This window comes from Oncorhynchus masou, chromosome 25, assembly GCF_036934945.1.
Source record: "Oncorhynchus masou masou isolate Uvic2021 chromosome 25, UVic_Omas_1.1, whole genome shotgun sequence".
NCBI lineage: Eukaryota > Metazoa > Chordata > Actinopteri > Salmoniformes > Salmonidae > Oncorhynchus > Oncorhynchus masou.
The window spans coordinates 32,720,715-32,738,832 of NC_088236.1; the positions used below are offsets into that span (position 1 = coordinate 32,720,715).

General features: G+C 40.9%; 1 protein-coding gene across 1 annotated transcript; it reads right to left on the bottom strand.

The window, feature by feature from the left end:
* Positions 1 to 948: 948 nt before the first annotated feature.
* Positions 949 to 8,074, bottom strand: LOC135514154 (sodium-dependent phosphate transporter 1-A-like). Its single transcript, XM_064937395.1, has 11 exons — positions 7,833 to 8,074; positions 6,153 to 6,863; positions 5,869 to 6,009; positions 5,598 to 5,683; positions 5,306 to 5,402; positions 3,269 to 3,388; positions 2,921 to 3,133; positions 2,245 to 2,725; positions 1,976 to 2,161; positions 1,715 to 1,799; positions 949 to 1,472 (listed from the first exon to the last, which is right to left on the bottom strand). The coding sequence occupies exons 2-11, from the start codon at positions 6,502 to 6,504 to the stop codon at positions 1,317 to 1,319; spliced, it is 1,917 nt and encodes a 638-aa protein (XP_064793467.1). The 5' UTR covers positions 6,505 to 6,863; positions 7,833 to 8,074; the 3' UTR covers positions 949 to 1,316.
* Positions 8,075 to 18,118: the final 10,044 nt, after the last annotated feature.

Below are 18,118 nucleotides of genomic sequence, written 5' to 3' on the forward strand. Positions count from 1 at the left end.
CGTCACCGCTCCGGCCAACTTTATTATTGCAATGATTTGGTTTTCTAGAATCTCAACTCTGTTAATAAGTGGGTTTAGTCTCCCGATATATTAGTGCTGCATCTGCGAAGAAATTATTTATTTTATTGCCCATGCGGTATTGCACTCACCCCACGAACTCACTCAACACAGTGTCCCTGGTCCAAACCCCAGACAGTTCATCCTCAACCAGCACTGACAGTATTATTAGCCAGACTGGACTTTGGTGGCAATTATATAATTGCAAGAGATCATATAGGTTTGTGAATACTGCCCAGCAAAGGCATAGCTAATAATTGGGCTGCTGAGCCATTCTTTTAAAAAATGGTCATGAAATTGCCTGCAGTTGCTCAATTCGCATTGTGATTGTACATACTGCAATATAATAATATAGTTGTAGTATAGTCTAATCTCTATTGCACAGCCTATTTCATAGTCAACAAAATGATGTATTGCATTTTAAATCTATATGTAGGCTAGTGTGTGCATCATCTCCTGGATCTTTTCCATCACTAAATACTTACACTGTGCGGCAGATCACCTCATTCCCACCCAGGGTCAAATTATTTGGACACACACACACTAGCCTACATATAGATTTAAATACTGTGCAGTGGTATCCACTACTTCATTATGATCCTCTAGATGTTTATCACCCAAGTGCCGCACATAGCATAAATGTTTGTAATCTAGAGTGAATGGCAACCTTGATTAAGTGAATGAAAGACTAGAATAATCTACATTTTATGAGGATTACAATGTCTCTGTATTGTATGTGCCTACGCAAATCATGACAGAGGGTATTGATCTATTGTTTCTTCAAACTAAATATAAATTGACTATTTAAAATGAATTGTCTACGTTTTTACTGCATTGTATTTTCTTGCTGGTAAGTGTACTGACATCATAACCCCAACAACAAATGGGTTAGTAATGTCATTTTATTTTGAATCAATTTTTTTATTAGAAACACCATTGGAGGGACACCTCCTAGTTCTTCTGTAAACTAGACATTTTACAATTTTTCAAACAATTCATTACATGATAGATAGATGATCAACATTACATAGTAATCAACTTCAATGATGTTGAATATTGTGCAGTAAACACATGTGTATAAAGAAACAAAGAAACAGAGTCAGGACTTGATATGTACAGATAACATAAACATGCTGAAACACACATTTTTCAACACAGTTTTAAACTATGGTTAGTGAGACAACAACAGTATCCCCGGCTGCAGTGTAGTAGACCCTCGTCAGGGGTGAAGTCAAGGTCATCCCAGGTCCATTTGAACCTCACAGGATAACATAGGTGAAGAGAGCCATGATGGCAGCACTGATGAGCCCAGAGATGGGGACGGTTACAAACCAGGCGATGAAGATGTTCCTGAACAAACGCCAGTCAACAGCCTTCCTGGAACGCAGCCATCCAACAGCAACCACAGAGCCCACCTGAGTGAGCATAATAGAAACAACTTTACTCAACACTATGCACAGGTTCACACTTGTTTCTACCGGCTCACACTGGTCAATGAATGAATGACTTATTAACATGTCATGCGACTCCTCCATTATGTTGTTATAAAACACTCATTTTCCAAAATATTTCTTAACAGTGATTTAGCACTATAGAGTTTCTTGTTGTTAGGCTAAGAAATTTGACAGACTCATCTATACATTTAAAGTTGAATTACCTTGCAGTGAGTTGTGCTGACAGGGAGACCAATATTGGAGGCCACTACCACTGTGAGCGCTGAGGACAGTTCAATGCTAAATCCACTGGAGGAATCAAATAAGATCCACATTATACACTATACAGTGTAATACGATGCAAGAGTACAATGAATGACATTCATACTGAATAAACATTGGGAGTTTGAACAATGTGATATGTTGTTGTATTGGCCCACAGACTTATGTAAAACACAGATATTTAGTTTGAGTGCATGGCATACCTGGAGGGGGTGATTGGGGTGAGGTCCTTGCCCATGGTCTGGATCACTCTGCGTCCCCACACCCAGAGCCCAGCAGTGATGCCCACTCCTCCATACAACAGCAGCCAGATAGGTGTGGGAGCATTGGACACCACAGAGCCACTCTCAAACACCAGCCACAGAGCCACCAGAGGACCAATCGCATTACTGAGAGAGAATAACAGCCTATAATCAGCCTATGATAATTCACAGACAGTAATTATTTCTCCATATTCTCTATCCTAGCATACCTGACATCATTTCCTCCATGGGCGAAAGAGCCGAAACAAGCAGTGAGGATCTGGAGGAACCGGAAGAGATGTGTGACCTCTGGCCGGTCCACCTCCAGCTCATCCTCCTCTTGGAGTATGTCCTGGCCAGCCTCCAGTGTCAGCCCCACAGCCCCTGCCTCCTCCTTAGCCACTGTGCCACCATCTGCTACTGCCGAGCAGTAGCTATTGTAGCTGTCCAGCCGCAATCTCCTCCGCTGATCTGCTAGCTCTCCCTCCTTGTATCTGGGGTCCCCATGGATGCCATAGATGGCCAGGGTGTAAGAGGTGTAGCTGTTGTTCCGCCGTATGGGCCTCCCATCGTCGTCACCAATGCAGTCACCCACCTTGGCTAGGTGAAGCTTGTGCAGCAGGTCTTTGTAGAGCCCTGAATCCTTGTGTACAGTGTGAGCCTGACCACTGTGTGGGTCCGTGATGGTCATGGGGCCCATACCATTAATACCTAAGAGGGATAACCAGCAACAATACATTCAGTTCAAACATTACATATGAGTGTACACATACTATAACACTTACTTTAGTAATGTAATAATATTATAATACTTTCTCTATATAAAATGTATACATTTACAAATAATGTATTGTGCCCTAACTAAAATTGTCACTAGCCACTTGCAACAAAGTAGGGGGATCTCACCGCTGCTAGCACCTAAGTCTTTGGTGTCCATGTTGCTGTCCAGATCAGCCTCCTCCGAACCTCCAATCTTAAAGGCCGCCCTTTTCTCATAGGCTGGTGGTGTCTGGGGAACAGAGTCACAAGGTTGAATTGTGGAAGGATGCTCCTGTAGGGCAGGTTTGGAAGGGGTCTTCTCCATCAGTGGAGTCATACAGGGGCTGGAGGCAACTTTACCTGGTTGACAAACAGGCAGAAAGGGAGCACTCAGGATTATTTTCATATCAGTCAATTCCCTTTAAATCAACACAAGTTTGAAGTCCAGTATTTATTTTTTGCAAATTAAAGAAAAAGTACAGCAATGCCACTTACGCCTGATCTTCTTCTTGAGCCGTGGACAGACGAAGAACCACACGACCAGGCCTGTGACGAGGGCGCAGCCTAGCGATATGAGCAGTGTTACCCACCATGGCATTTTGTTGAACCCCAGCACTATGTACAGGACAAGGGAACAAAGAACAGAATGCTCAGAGGACGCTTTCACTAAAGCATGTACCCTCCACATAATCCAAGGTCATCATACACAGCACCTGCCATGGGATTGTCAACATTTCCCACGGTATTTTATCACAGTCATAGTAACAAAATTCTGCACAAAACATCAAATATATCTCAGTTTACATTCGTAGTTGGGTTAGATGCCTTTTCTAAAATTTGAAATTGTATATAATTTGAATAAAGTAGAAAGTGACCATTTCATTTAAGTTATGCCAGTGTCCAGTACACTATTGAGTATACTATTGCTTGTGCCTTCAAAGTCCATTTAGATAATCACTAGGATGGCACAAACCAAATGACCCCTCTTGCTGTTCTTTCTTGGTAGTTTCTATGCCCCTGCTTACTTCAAGATCACATGAGATGGGAGACACGTGGTAGAATTTCTTGAGAAATTTTTAACTTCCAGCTAAGCTGTTTGTGTATGACCTCAGAGATTAGCAGTATCAGACAGAGGACATGCTCTGCACAACAGATAATGGGAGTCAGACAGGCGCTGTGGCATAGTGATTATGTGATTTAGGGTCACTTTAAAATAGGCCAGTGCATTACTATGTACCAATCACTAGTAATTGTTTTTATGTTTTTGTTTCCTACGTATTAACATATGTTTATACTATATGGTTAGTAACACCATTTTCATCAAATACTTACCCGTTTAATCCAGTAGCGAATGAAATGTAACAGACTAATGTATAGCTAACTAGTAAATGTAATTAAGAGATGCTCTTTCAAAGTGTCTCATAGTGGTATATGAAGCAAAATAAGATGTCTAGCTCTGCCTATTTTAATGAAGACTTGACAGAAGTAAGAGAGAGGGAGCCAAACACCATTTACAGCAAGAGGAAGAGATTAACAATAAAAATATACAGGATGGAAAATGCTGTAATGTAGTGACATTGAATCTCCTACTGCCATAGATACAGCAAGAGGCTCCCAAGAGAACACTTCTTATCTTCTCAATCAGGGTTCTCCAACCCTGTTCCTGGAGAGCTACCCTCCTGTAGGTTTTCGCTCCAACCCCAGTTGTAACTAACCCGATTCAGCTTATCAACCAGCTAATTATAAGGTGCGCTAGATTAAGGTAGGAGTGAAAACCTACAGGACGGTAGCTCTCCAGGAACAGGGTAGGAAAGCCCTGCTCTCAATGATACTACATGCAATTGTGTGGTTCTGATTACGTGTCTGTTGGAGTGGGTGAGATTATCAGCATCAGCTGTGATACTGTGAGTGTCTGAGAAACGGAAAAAGTGGGCAAGTGTATGTGAAAAGAGTATGTGGGCAAGCATTAAAATGTTTATCCTGTTAAATGAGCAATACCATACAAAATAGCCTATATATTGCTGTCTATGTGTGCTGAATGTGTGCTGAATGTGTGCTGTGTGCAGGGGTTATGGTGTATATTAATCCTTGACATACACCGGCCTGCAGCCTTCAGTGAAGGGCCCAGGCCAGTTGACTTCTTGAAAAGTTCAGCCCTGCAAGTGAAACACAAAGGAGTGGAAATGTCCCATTTAATATCCATATTTCTCTCAGTGGCTCATTCAACTTGAAAATAAAATTGTTTCCAAAACACAGTATAAGAAATGTCATTGCAGAGGTTCTGACAGCGGTATGCTTGCTTTTCTAAGATGCAGGTAGTTAAATATGCTGAATGACAAAACATAGGAGTGAAATATTTACAGATGTCATCAAAGCAGACTTCTTGGTGCCTCCAGTGACACTTTAATAAGGCATCAAGCGTGCTCCAGGGGTGTCAATGGTCCCTGCATTAGTGCTGTGAGAGAGCGTTTTGGGAGGATGAAGTAGGTGGTGTGTATGTGTGCATTGTGACATAGTATGTATTGTACTCACAGGGGGCTCCAGTGAACATGATGGAGAACAGGTTGATGGCCATGGTGATAGCATAGAAGACAGGGAGAGCTCTCAGGCCATTGGGAACAGGGTCCTCCTGAGGAAGACAGGATGGGTAAGGTCTGGCTTGGAGTACATAGCTAAGGATCTCTTCTTAAATATCATTGTTATTTCATATATTCCTCAGACACTCCCCATGTTGTGTTGAAAAAGTAATTTCATCCTTCTACATTCACTCCCCAAGGGAAAGTTGAAACACTCTAAACAATAGTGAATTACAGGTTTATCTTACCTTATTCAGGATGAATTTACGAACAAAATAGAAGAGAATTGCTGACATGATGCCTGACAGCAGAGGTGAGAGGAACCATGATGCCACTACAGAGAGAAAATAGGGGTATTTTAAAAGAGAATCCTTTCAATGCATATTTCAACGAGTCTCTGACCAACACTATTCGTCAACACTTTCCTTAACACAGACATATATAATGCATTATGATACAGATATAACACATTGTAAGACAAATCCCTATTGCAGAATATCTCCACAGTCATTTGAATACCAATGCGTAGTAGCTCCATCCATTTGACCCCGTGATGACCTTTGGCTACCATGGAGAAACCAAGTGTCGCACCCACAATACAGTGGGTTCCAGATATAGGGAGCTTCAAAAATGAAGCGGTCAGTTGCCACACAGCAGAACCTGTAGAATACAAGGATGAACAAAATCCTAATTTGTTGCCCTTTTCAAAAGGATATCAACAAATGCCATTGAGACCTTTCAAATCAACATAGCATGCAAGGAGTTTCGGAACTCCTAACAGTGACCATCATATAAGCACTCACCAAACATGGCACTGATGGAGCCTGCCATCAGCACGTGTTCGGAGCCATTGTACATGTTCACATCGATGATGCCCTTGCGGATGGTTTCGCTGACTTTGGCCCCTAGCAGCATGGAGCCCACGGTCTCAAAGATAGTGGCCAGGATGCAGGCCTGCCGTAAGGTGACCACGCCAGAGCCCACCGCCGTGCCAAATGAGTTGGCCACATCATTGGCCCCCACAGAGAAGGCCAGGATGAAGGCAATGACAAAGCCTAGGATCAGTAGCCACAGGTAGCCTGACATATCGCTTGAATAGGCCGCGGTAGCTAAAGTGGTGGCTGCTGCGAGAGATGCTCTAGTGGAAGACTCCATTGAAAAAAACTTGTGTGTTTGAATCTCAAAACTAAATTCTAAATATTAGGATAGTTTCAAAATTACTTAACAATGCTTTCCAATATGCTTAATAAATAACGAGGTATATTGCTTCTTTGAGATTCAATAAATAAATGTTTCAGGTATCCAGCCTCAAATCAAAGAATATAGTTATTTTCTTACTCCTTTCCGAGCTCTGTTCAATAAGCGGCTGATGGGAAGGGTAAAACAATATTTGTTATCTAAGTACACAAAGCTGGTGTGAGAGTTTTCTTAGACACTGCGATGATATGCAAAGGACATCCATTGTGTGGTAGCCTCAGCAGGTGGTTGATGATATACAATGTTCTGCAAAAAAACTACCAAAAAGATTAATTCACCACACTGAATCAGAAGATATAAAGCATTGTTTCATTTCAGCATTGAACACTAATTACATACTTGAAGTGACATAAACATATTAGACCAGGAGTTAACAGACAGGACCAAAACAGTCACTGTGGATCAACAATGTTACAGCATGTCTGCTGACAGATCAAAGTCAATATGGATACAACTTGGGTGGGGTCAAATTAATGACCATTGTATATGTGAAAAAAAAGCAGACAAAACTACTGTTTTGGAATTTTTGACATTTGATAGTAAATCCATTCTCTCCACCATGCTCACTGGCGCAGTCTCTGTCAAGCTGACCCATTGACTTTAACATTAGTGAACTGTCTGGGCTTCTTTTACAGTAGCCTTTCATTTGTGAACTAAGAGCACATCCAATAAATGGTGGGTTAACCATGGTGTGAATCATTACCCTAAGGAGTCTATGTTTTGTACTGTAATTTGAGAGATGGTACTTCAGAAATCATGTATGATGGCTCAAAATGAATTTAAATCGCTGAAAGAATACAGTATAAAAGTAGTCTTTCTGTAGGCCTTCACAAGTTGTCAGTGATCATACACTAACATAAAAGTAACATAATATATAATAATAAATATTATATAATATAATAAATGAGCACAAAAGTAGATTTCAAGCACTTCAAGAGCAGTGTTTTTTGATTTAGTGAGGCCTTATCCATGAATGCTACATAAAGTTATTATAGACTAACACAGTAAAAGTGGTCTTATGCAATAGGTCGAATAGGCAACCAGAAAGTTCTGTATCTTGCATAACCTGCAATGAATAACTGACTGGTTAGGCTGCTTCACGTGTGCGTTATACTAAAACCAGTTATGAAATTAAAACAAGTGGAACATAAAACCATCATAGAGTAGTAGCCTTTTAATTGTCCAATTCTGAAAACCATAAGAGGAACAAGTTGCTTAAAACTCACCAATAATGTCGTTAAAAAAGTGTCTCTCCGAAGGCTGGCGCTCCACTGTTCCTGTTACAATAAGTAGTTGACATTGAAAAGACTGTGTGTCTAGAAAGCAAGCATCTGCAGTATCCTGTCACTTGTCCACTTGTAGGCTAAACAGTCATCGGAGGAGAGGTCTATATCAAGTGGCGCTGCCAATGTTGTTATATGTTAAATTGCTTGTTGGCTTATATTTGTTCGGCAATGGGTGGAGAGTAGACTAACGGCTCATGCGCACGCACGTTCAGTTCTAACCATAAGACCGTAGCCGCCAGAGGCAAAGCTTAATAGCCTGTTTACAGGAAACATTAATTGCAGCTCCTTTAGCAAAAGGCACACCTTGTTCAGATAACGAGACCATTTTCTTCAAGGCGTTGTGTATCATCTAAATTGGGCCTCTTACTTAATTGTTTGATAATCAAATCAGAGTTTCAAATCATGTCTACATCGTTTTTAGTGACGTTGCTCTCATGAGCACTACAAATCATGGGATGCAGAAAGTAAATATCATGGCCCATCTTCCAGTGTATGCGCATGTGTTTATGAATAGTGCTGCAAAATCAACCAATTTCAATGCATGTTGCTTTCTACAACATCAAAAAACACTTTTATTTTACAGGCTAGGCTATACTCCTGGAGTTAATGAATCAAAATGAACGTGTCTACAGTGGTGTAAAGTACTTCAGTAAAAATAATTTAAAGTACTACTTATGTCGTTTTTATAGGTATCTGTCTGTACTTTACTATTTCTATTTTTGACAACTTCTACTTTTACTTCACTACATTCCTAAAGAAAATAATGTACTTTTGAATCCATACATTTTCCCTGACACCCAAAAGTGCTCGTTACATTTTGACTGCTTAGCAGGACAGGAACATTGTCCAATTCACACAGTTATCAAGAGAACATTTCTGGTCATCCCTACTGCCTCTGATCTGGTGGACTCAGTAAACACACATGCTTGTTTGTAAATTATGTCTGAGTGTTGGAGTGTGCCCTGACTATCCATAAATAAATTTTAAAAAACAAGAAAATAGTGCCCTCTGGTTTGATAAATATAAGGATAAAAATATTGTTTTAAATTTATTTGAGCAATTATCTTTACTTTTGATAGTTAAGTATATTTTAAAACAAATACTTTTAGACTTTTTCTCAAGTAGTATTTTACTGGGTGACTTTCACTTTTACTTGAGTCATTTTCTATTAAGAGATCTTTACTTTAGTATGTGAATTGAAGTATGGAGGTAGTTTTTTTCTAACAAAGATAACAGGTTGAATATGTGTCCAAAACAACTCAAATATGTCCTATATCTCCTAGACATAGGACAGACACTTCAAAGCCTTATTCCTTATTTATCATTTGAATGTCTTTTTTGCCATTTATGAATGTGTTATTCAATGTGTTTCTATGGGCTATAGTATGGCTTAGACTTTTGGAGGTTAACGAAGGATTTTAAGCCTTGAGACATGGATTGTGTATGTGCCATTCAGATGGTTAAATGGGCAAGGCGAAATATTTACGTGCCTTTGAATGGGATATGGTAGAAGGTGCCAGGCGCACCGGTTTGTGTCAAGAAATACAATGTTGCTGGGTTTTTCTCGTTCAACATTTTCCCGTGTGTATCAAGAATGGTCCACCACACAAAAGACATCCAGCCAACTTGACACAACTGTACGAAGCATTGGCCAGCATCCCTGTGGAACGCTTTCGACACCTTGTAGAGTCCATGCCCCAATGTATTGAGTCTTTTCAGAGGGCAATATTAGGAAGGTGTTCCTAATGTTTGGTATACTCAGTGTAGTGTCTCTGCACATCAGCACTATGCGGTCACTTTAAAAGTCTAGGGGTTAGGTCAACCTCCAATTAACTATTAATCACCTTTTCTGTGAAATTCACATAGGAAATCTGCAGGCCCATGTCAGTCAGCAGAGTTTGCCCAGGTTTGAATTGCAACATTGCCCTCAAAACTGCTGATGGCTTCCCTTTAAACATCACTAATTATTTGGTACTCTGTAGTGTTAAAGCTGTGGTAGTTGAAGTGCATGTGATCTAAACCTTTTAGTCAGCATTTATGTGTTCCGCTTGCCCCTCGGATGGAACTTTTTGTGCCAGGAAGACAGAGCTGATGATTCTCTAACTGAAGTCCTGATAACCGTGTAATGTTTCTATTGATACTGCACATACAGTACAGTGCCTTCGTAAAAGTATTCAGACCCCTAACTTTTTCCACATTTTGTTAGGTTAGAGCCTTTTTTTCTCTCTCTCTATTTCCATACAATACCCCATAATAGAGCGTTGGACTAGCAACCGAAAGGTTCAAGATCGAATCCTCGAGCTGACAAGGTAAAAATCTGTCGTTCTGCCCCTTTTATAAGGCAGTTAACCCACTGTTCCCAGGCCATCATTGAAAATAAGAATTTGTTCTTAACTGACTTGCCTAGTTAAATAAAGGTAAAATAAAAATAACAAAGCAAAAACTGGTTATACATTTTTGCTAATTTATAAAAATGTATGGAAATATCACATTTACATAACTATTCAGACCATTTACTTAGTACTTTGTTGAAGCACCATAGACAGAGATTACAGCCTCAAGTCTTCTTGGGTATGACGCTACAAGCTTGGCACACCTGTATTTGGGGAGTTTCTCCCATTCTTCTCTACAGAACCTCTCAAGCTCTGTCAGGTTGAATGGGGAGCATTGCTGCACAATTATTTCAGGTCTCTCCAAAGATGTTCGATTAGGTTCAAGTCCGGGCTCTGGCTGGGTCACTCAAGGACATTCAGAGACTTGTCCCGAAGCCACTCTTGCGTTGTCTTGGCTGTGTGCTTAGGGTCATTGTCCTGTTGGAGGGTGATCCTTCGTCCCTGTCTGAGGTCCTGAGCGCTCTGGAGTGGGTTTTCATCAATGATCTCTCTGTACTTGTATATGAATACATAAACATTCATACATATACACATATATACATACATACATACTTTTTTTAGAATATACCTTTATTATTCCCCGCAAACCCAACCACCCCTCCCCCAATTGGAGTAAACTAATAAACAATACCACTTAGGCTTTTACCTTCAGTTTATACATATTATACTCATTTATGGACACAATTTATTTTATAATAATTATATATAGTTTGTTTTTAGTCCTTCCTCTATTTCTGATGTCCATCCAGTTTGATTTGTAGTTGTAACTGTGCTATTTCACAGAATGTCTGAACCTAAATACATTTTACAGACCCCATATGTTTTACATTGGTTATCTTGTTATTAGTCCCACCCATCAGCTCAATTCAACCCCTCCCATCTATCTCTTAACACCATTCATTTTGGATTTCTATTTGCCATGTATTTTTCAACTGTGCTGTGATGCTTCACAAAAGTACTGAACCTTTCTATTCTCATAGCTTCTACAGATTGTAAATTAAAGATAAACATTTTTGCTAAAATAATTATTATATTATTGATTGATTGACTATGAAATCACCCAGTATTGCTATCTGCAGCATTAGTTCTAGGCAAATGTTGTAATTCTTCAGCCATTCCTGGACCTGTGACCAAAAACGAGCTACATATTGGACAGTACCAAAATAAATGATCTAATGACTCTGCCTCGTCACAGCAAAATCTGCAGACCTGGGAAGATTGTATTCCTCATATATATAACATTCCATTGGTTGCAAGAATTTTGTATAATAATTTAAATTTAAAAAATTTGAAGTTTTGAATCGGCGTTGTTTTGCTTCTCAATTCATAAACCATGTGCCATGGTATGGGTACATCGAAAATCTCTATTTTGCAGTTTATATGGCACCGCTGTCAATTTTTTGGTCCTTAAATAAAATTGGTATATGTTTTTATTTATCACAATTTTCTTTAACCATTTATGGTCTGTAATGCAGGACCGACAGACAAGTTCCTTACCTATCCCCCCTTCTACTTGCCTCTTTCATTTTTGTGGTAATGCTGCAATTAGTTGGTTGTAATTTTGGGTAGAGCAGGCATTTCCATATGTCTGTGTTAGCTGCATGTGTGACATAACTCCACCAGTCTTATTTATGATATAATTTACAAAAGTTATACTTTTTTTTTATTATCGAAAAATACGTTGTTTTTTTAAATCAATTAGTAACCACAATATTTGTTGTATTATATGTTCTATCTTTTCAGGTGGATTAAACTGAAATTGCAACCCATCTTTCTAAGGCAGGTTTAAAAAAAATATATATATTTTGGAGATGATTTCATTTTCAAACACCCGGAAGTGAGCAGTTGTAATCTGAATAAAGGGAAAAAGGCCATTCTTGAACATGGGGTGAGACATTCCTACCTATTTACTAGAGAACCTTTTCGGATTTAAGTATAACTTTTGTATGACTGATGCCTTTAGTGAGAGGTCTAATGCTTTAATATTTAATCATTTCTGCCCTCCGAATTCATATTCATTATATAAATATGCCCTTTTAATTTTATCTGGCTTGCCAATCCAAATAAAATGTAATATGTCTTGTTCATATAATATTAAACTAGGTGTAGGGGAAACCATAAGCAAATAGGTCAACTGTGATATGACTAAAGCGTTAATAAGGATCCGTCCCTTTTTTCAATTTTCGCCTAAAATCACATACCCAAATCTTTGCCTAAAATCACATACCCAAATCTTTGCCTAAAATCACATACCCAAATCTAACTGCCTGTAGCTCAGGCCCTGAAGCAAGGACATGCATATTCTTGGTACCATTTGAAAGGAAACACTTTGAAGTTTGTGGAAATGTGAAAGGAATGTTGGAGAGTATAACACAATAGATCTGGTGAAAGATAATACAATGAAAAATCCAACCATTCTTTTGTCTTTTTTTGTACCATCATCTTTGCTTTGCAAGAGAAATGACATAATATATTATTCCAGCCCAGGTGCAATTTAGATTTTGACCACTAGATGGCAGCATTGTATGTGCAAAGTTTTAGACTGATCCAATGAACCATTCCATTTCTGTTCAAAATTTTGTATCAAGACTGCCCAAATGTGCCTAATTTATTTCTTAATAACTTTTCATGTTCAAAATTGTGTGCACAATAGCATGTTATTCTTTCACTGTAATAGCTACTGTAAATTGTACAGTGCAGTTAGATTAACAAGAATTTAAGCTTTCTGACAATATCAGATATGTTTATGTCCTGGGAAATGTTCCTGTTCCTGAAATGCTCCTGTTACTTACAACTCATGCTAATCGCATTACTCTATGTTAGCTCAACTGTCCCGTGGAAGGGACATCGATCCCAAAGAAGAAGATTTTTCCACAAATAGGCAGCTATTTTCCTTTCCATGGTAGCAAGATCTATTTTTGCCAACTTTCTATAAAAAATCTATTGGAGTGAGATAATTTCTTTCTTTCAGGATTTGTATCCCGAGAATGGTGCCCCGTCAGACCACTTTATTGGTAAACTACACAGTAATGTAAAAGTTGAATTTTTTAGTGATCCAATATGAAATATAGTACACTTGTCATAATTTGGTTTTAATCCAGAGAGGTCAGCAAAAGTATCTAGATCTTCTATGAGGCTGTGGGGGGATTCTAATTGTGGTTTTAAAAGAAAACATGAATCATCAGTGTACAATGACACCTTTATTTTAAAACCACGGATTTCTAATCCCTAATCTAATTTTAACAGCTAACATTTCGATGGCAATAATAAATAGATATGCCGATAGTGGACAACCTTGTTTTACTCCTCTTGACAGTTTATTCTTTCTGAGGTGTTTCCATTATTTACTATTTTACACCTAGGGTTACTATACATATATTTAACCCATTTTATAAGAGATTCTCCAAAATTGAAATGTTCTAGACATTTATATATAAACTCCAGTCATACTTTATCAAAAGACTTTTCAGAATCAGCAAGGCCTGGTGTCCCTGATATTTCATAGTATTCTCTTGTTTCTAGTACTTGTCTTATATTATCTCCAATGTATCATCCATGTAAAAAAAAACCTGTCTGATTAGGATCAAGAATAACAATACCTTTTTAATTCTATGCGTCAAGCATTTAGATTTAGATTTAGTTTTTTTGCATCACAACACTGTAGTGTAAGAGGCCTCCAATTTTTTAAATGGACTGGATCTTTATACATACCACTTGGATCCTGTTTCAGTAATATTGAAATCAGACCTTCTTGTGGCGTGTCCGATAATCTACCATTTATATAGGAGTGGTTAAAACATGCTAATAATGGTCCTATGAGTTTATATAAAAAAAGCTTGGTATACTTCCCGGCCTTAAAGGCTTTAATTGCATCAAGAAGTTCCTCCTCTGTAATTTGGCCTGCACATGAGTCTTTCTGTATAGATGTTAATTTTACATCATTAATTGGAAAAAAATCCATACAATTAGCTTCGGTTAGTGGAGATGGAGGAGACTGAAATGAAAACAAGTTCTTTACTTCCTCTTTCAAAATATAATTTGGTGAATCATGCATGACTCCATCATTTGTAACAAGTTTCAATACATTTTTTTAGCATTTCTATGTTGAAGATTGAAAAAGAATTTGGTGCATATTCCATCCAGTTCAGTATTTTTATAATATATTACACTGGATCTTTCTTGAATAAGTTCTTCCATTTCTTTTTGGGCCTCTCAATTCAGAGACTTGCCCCGAAGCCACTCCTGCGTTGTCTTGGCTGTGTGCTTCGGTTCATTGTCCTGTTGGAAGGTGAACCTTCATCCCAGTCTGAGGTCCTGAGCAGTCTGGAGTGGGTTTTCATCAATGATCTCTCTGTACTTTGCTCTCTGTACTTTTGCACCACCATGCTTCACCGTAAGGATGGTGCCAGGTTTCCTCCAGACGTGAAGCTTGCCATTCAGGCCAGCATTCAGGCCTCTGACATGCACTGTCAACTGTGGGGCCTTATTTATTTGGAAAGGCGCGTGCCTTAATACATTTTAGAATAAGGCTGTAACATAACAAAATGTGGAAAAAGTCAAGGGGTCTAAATACTTTCTGAACGCACTGTAAATGTTCAATTAAAGTGATAAACAAATTGTGAATACACTGACAACATGGGGTCAGTGTGCACTTACTGGTTTTGCTTCCTCCACTGTCCAACTGCCCCATTCTGGGCTAAAACCAGTGATCCTCTGCTTAGCAACACACGTAACTACCATCCTTGACAACATTCCAACGGTTATATCTAATGTAATTTGATTTGATAGCTCCATCCCCAACATTTCAAGCTTGCTGTGGAGTGAGTTTACGATACCATCTTATTAACTCAGTTACAGAGAGAGTGTGAACAAGTGTGTGACAGTTTTGGGAAGCTTGAAGATATTTTGTGTGATGTTTCTGAAATGGAAAAGCATGTAGGGATTTATTTACCCCCTTTTACACAAAGAATAATCAAACACGGGAGATTACAGTGGGAAGATAGAAGAGATTACATTTGTAAAAGCAAGTCATACTTTTTAGTGTCGTGTCTACTCCCGCTCCCCCACTCCAGTGCTCGCAGGTCTACTCACCACCGGTCCAGCAACCCATCATTACGCACACCTGGCAACCATCATTACGCACACCTGCGCCTCATCGTCAAGCACACCTGGACTTCCTCACTTTCCTGATTACTTCCCTTTATCTATCACTTTGTTATATCACCCATCAGGCAGGATCATCCCCGTGTTCATGTTCAGATGCTACTCTTGTGCTTGTATTCTCGCTATGTTCATTCCTATTAAACTCACCGACTGCCCCTGCTTCCTGACTCCCTGTGTCTTTGTTACAGAATACTGCCTCACAAAATGGAAGCAGCAGCCAACCGAGACATCTCCCAGATGGTCAATGAACAGGAAGATCTGCTTCGCCAACACAATGACCAGCTGGCACAACTAGCGACGTTGATGGATGAGGTCCTCCGCGTTCTTCAACATCTAGATCTTCCTCGAGGCGTCACCTCCAACGATCGAAGGATCCTCTACAATGAGTCGAGCCAGCACTTCAGCCCATTCAACAGGCCACCTAGGTCAGCGATGCCCGTTTGTCCCTCCCGAACAAATGACTCCATTCAAATGTCCTGGCTTTCTCCTTCAGTGTTCCCTCTAATTCACTCATCAGGTGGGAGCTACTACCACCGAGAGGTCCAAGGTTGCCACAGTTATTTCCCTGCTGACTGGACTGGCGTTGGAGTGGGCTACAGCCGCCTGGGGAGCGTAGAGGAGGAACTGGGTTCCTATGAGAGGTTTATGGCTCTAATCAAAGGAGTCTTCATCACCTCTCGCCCTCCTTCGTTGACCGTTCTGATTCAGAGCCTACATGTCTCCCCACAACTGAGCGACGCCGTCGGAGACAGCTGGGGCTCTGTCCCTATTGTGGTCAGGAGGGGCACCAGCTTCAATTGTCTGCTACATCCCAACTCGAGATCCACTGGAGCAGAGGGACGGCCCCATGATCATCCGTCTCCTGGGGTAGGTGTGAGTATTCCATCACTTTCCACCGAGCCCTTTAAGTACCGATTTTCATCAGCTGGCTGTCCCTTGTTTCTACAATTCTAGTGGTTTCCGGTTCCACGGGGACTTTCATTGACCAGGCCTTGCTTCCTCCCATAACATAACCTCATACCCGCTCACCTCTTAATTTCTGGTTCAAGCTCTGGATAAGCGACCACTGGGATCTGGGACAATCACACACATCACAGCACCACTCACCATTACCATGGGACCCCTGCACCAAAGTCATCCACTGCCTACCATGGCTCCAACGCCACAACCCCTCCAACTCCTGGTGGAGACTGGAGAATACTGCCTGGGCACCTGGATGTATGAAGACCTGCTTTCCCTTTGTGGTTCCACGTCAGTTGAGAGTCCTGTGGTTACCCTACAGGTCGACGTCCCGGAGGTTGACCAGGATCTCCGGGAGGTCTCCCTTCACATTGCCCCTGGGACTATGCCATCGATCTGTTGGCAAACTCTGCGCCTCCGCACAGCTGCATCTAACCCCTGTCGGTGGCTGAAACCAAGGTTATGGAGGAGTACAACCAGGATGCTCTCCAACAGGGTTTCATCTGCCCATCCAACTCCCCTGCATCGGCAGGCTTATTCTTTGTGGCCAAGAAGGAGGGTGGTCTATGCCTGTGCATCGACTAGAGGTCTCAATTCCATCACTACCGCTACCCTCTCCCGTTGGTGACAGCCGCCATCAGAAAGTTCTGCGGGGCCCGAATTTTTACTAAACAGTCCCAACCACCATAAAAGGACTACAATGGTTTTTGGGGTTTGTCAACTTCTACCGCCACTTCATTAAGAACTTCATCTCCATCACCTCTCCTCAAGGGTTGTCTCCGTAAGTTGGTGTGGAATCCTACAGCCAATGAGGATTTCCGCATACTGAAGGGGCGTTTCACCTCCGCCTCATTGCTGAAAGACCCAGATCCTACGCTGCCTTTCGTGGCGGAGGTGGATGCCTCAGAGGTGGGCGTCGGGCCTGTCCTGTCACAACGCCAAGGTAACCCACAAATTATATCCATGTGAATATAACTTTAAAAACTGTCTCCTGCGGAGAGGAACTATGACACAGGCGACCGGGAGCTACTGACAATGAAGTTGGCACTAGAGGAGTAGAACAACTGGCTGCAGGGCATCAAGGACCCATTTCACATTCTCACCGACCATCGGAACCAGGAGTACATACGGACAGCGAGGCGGCTGAACCCAAGCCGCCTCTGTTAAATCACAGAGTGATTTAACTTCACTCTGTCATACCGCCCAGGTTCAAAGAACACCAAGGCTGATGCCCTTTCCCATCTCCACGATTTGGGAGAGGTTCCTGTCCTGGGTGCACCCATCATTCCGCCCTCCCGAATCAATGTTCCGTGCATTGGGACATGGACATCCGCCAGGCTCTGGAGAGGGAAACCTGCTAACTGCCCTCCGAAGCGCACCTACGTTCCCATGGAGGTAAGGGATCGGCTGTTGACCTGGGCGCACACATCACTTGTCGCTGGATATCTAGGTATCACCTGCACCATTCAATCTATCTTCACTAAGTATTGGTGGCCCACCTTGGTGCAGGACGTCGCTCATTACATCAACTCCTGTTCCATATGTGCCCAAACCAAATCTCCCTTGCATGCTCCAGCAGGGAAACTCCTTCCCCTTCCTGTGCCTCAGCCTTGCTCTCATCTGTCCATTGGAAATATTCTCAAAAATCATGCCATTTTATCCCTGGCTCTGGTCTCCCTACCTCTCTCAGGTCGCTGAGGCACTGTTCCA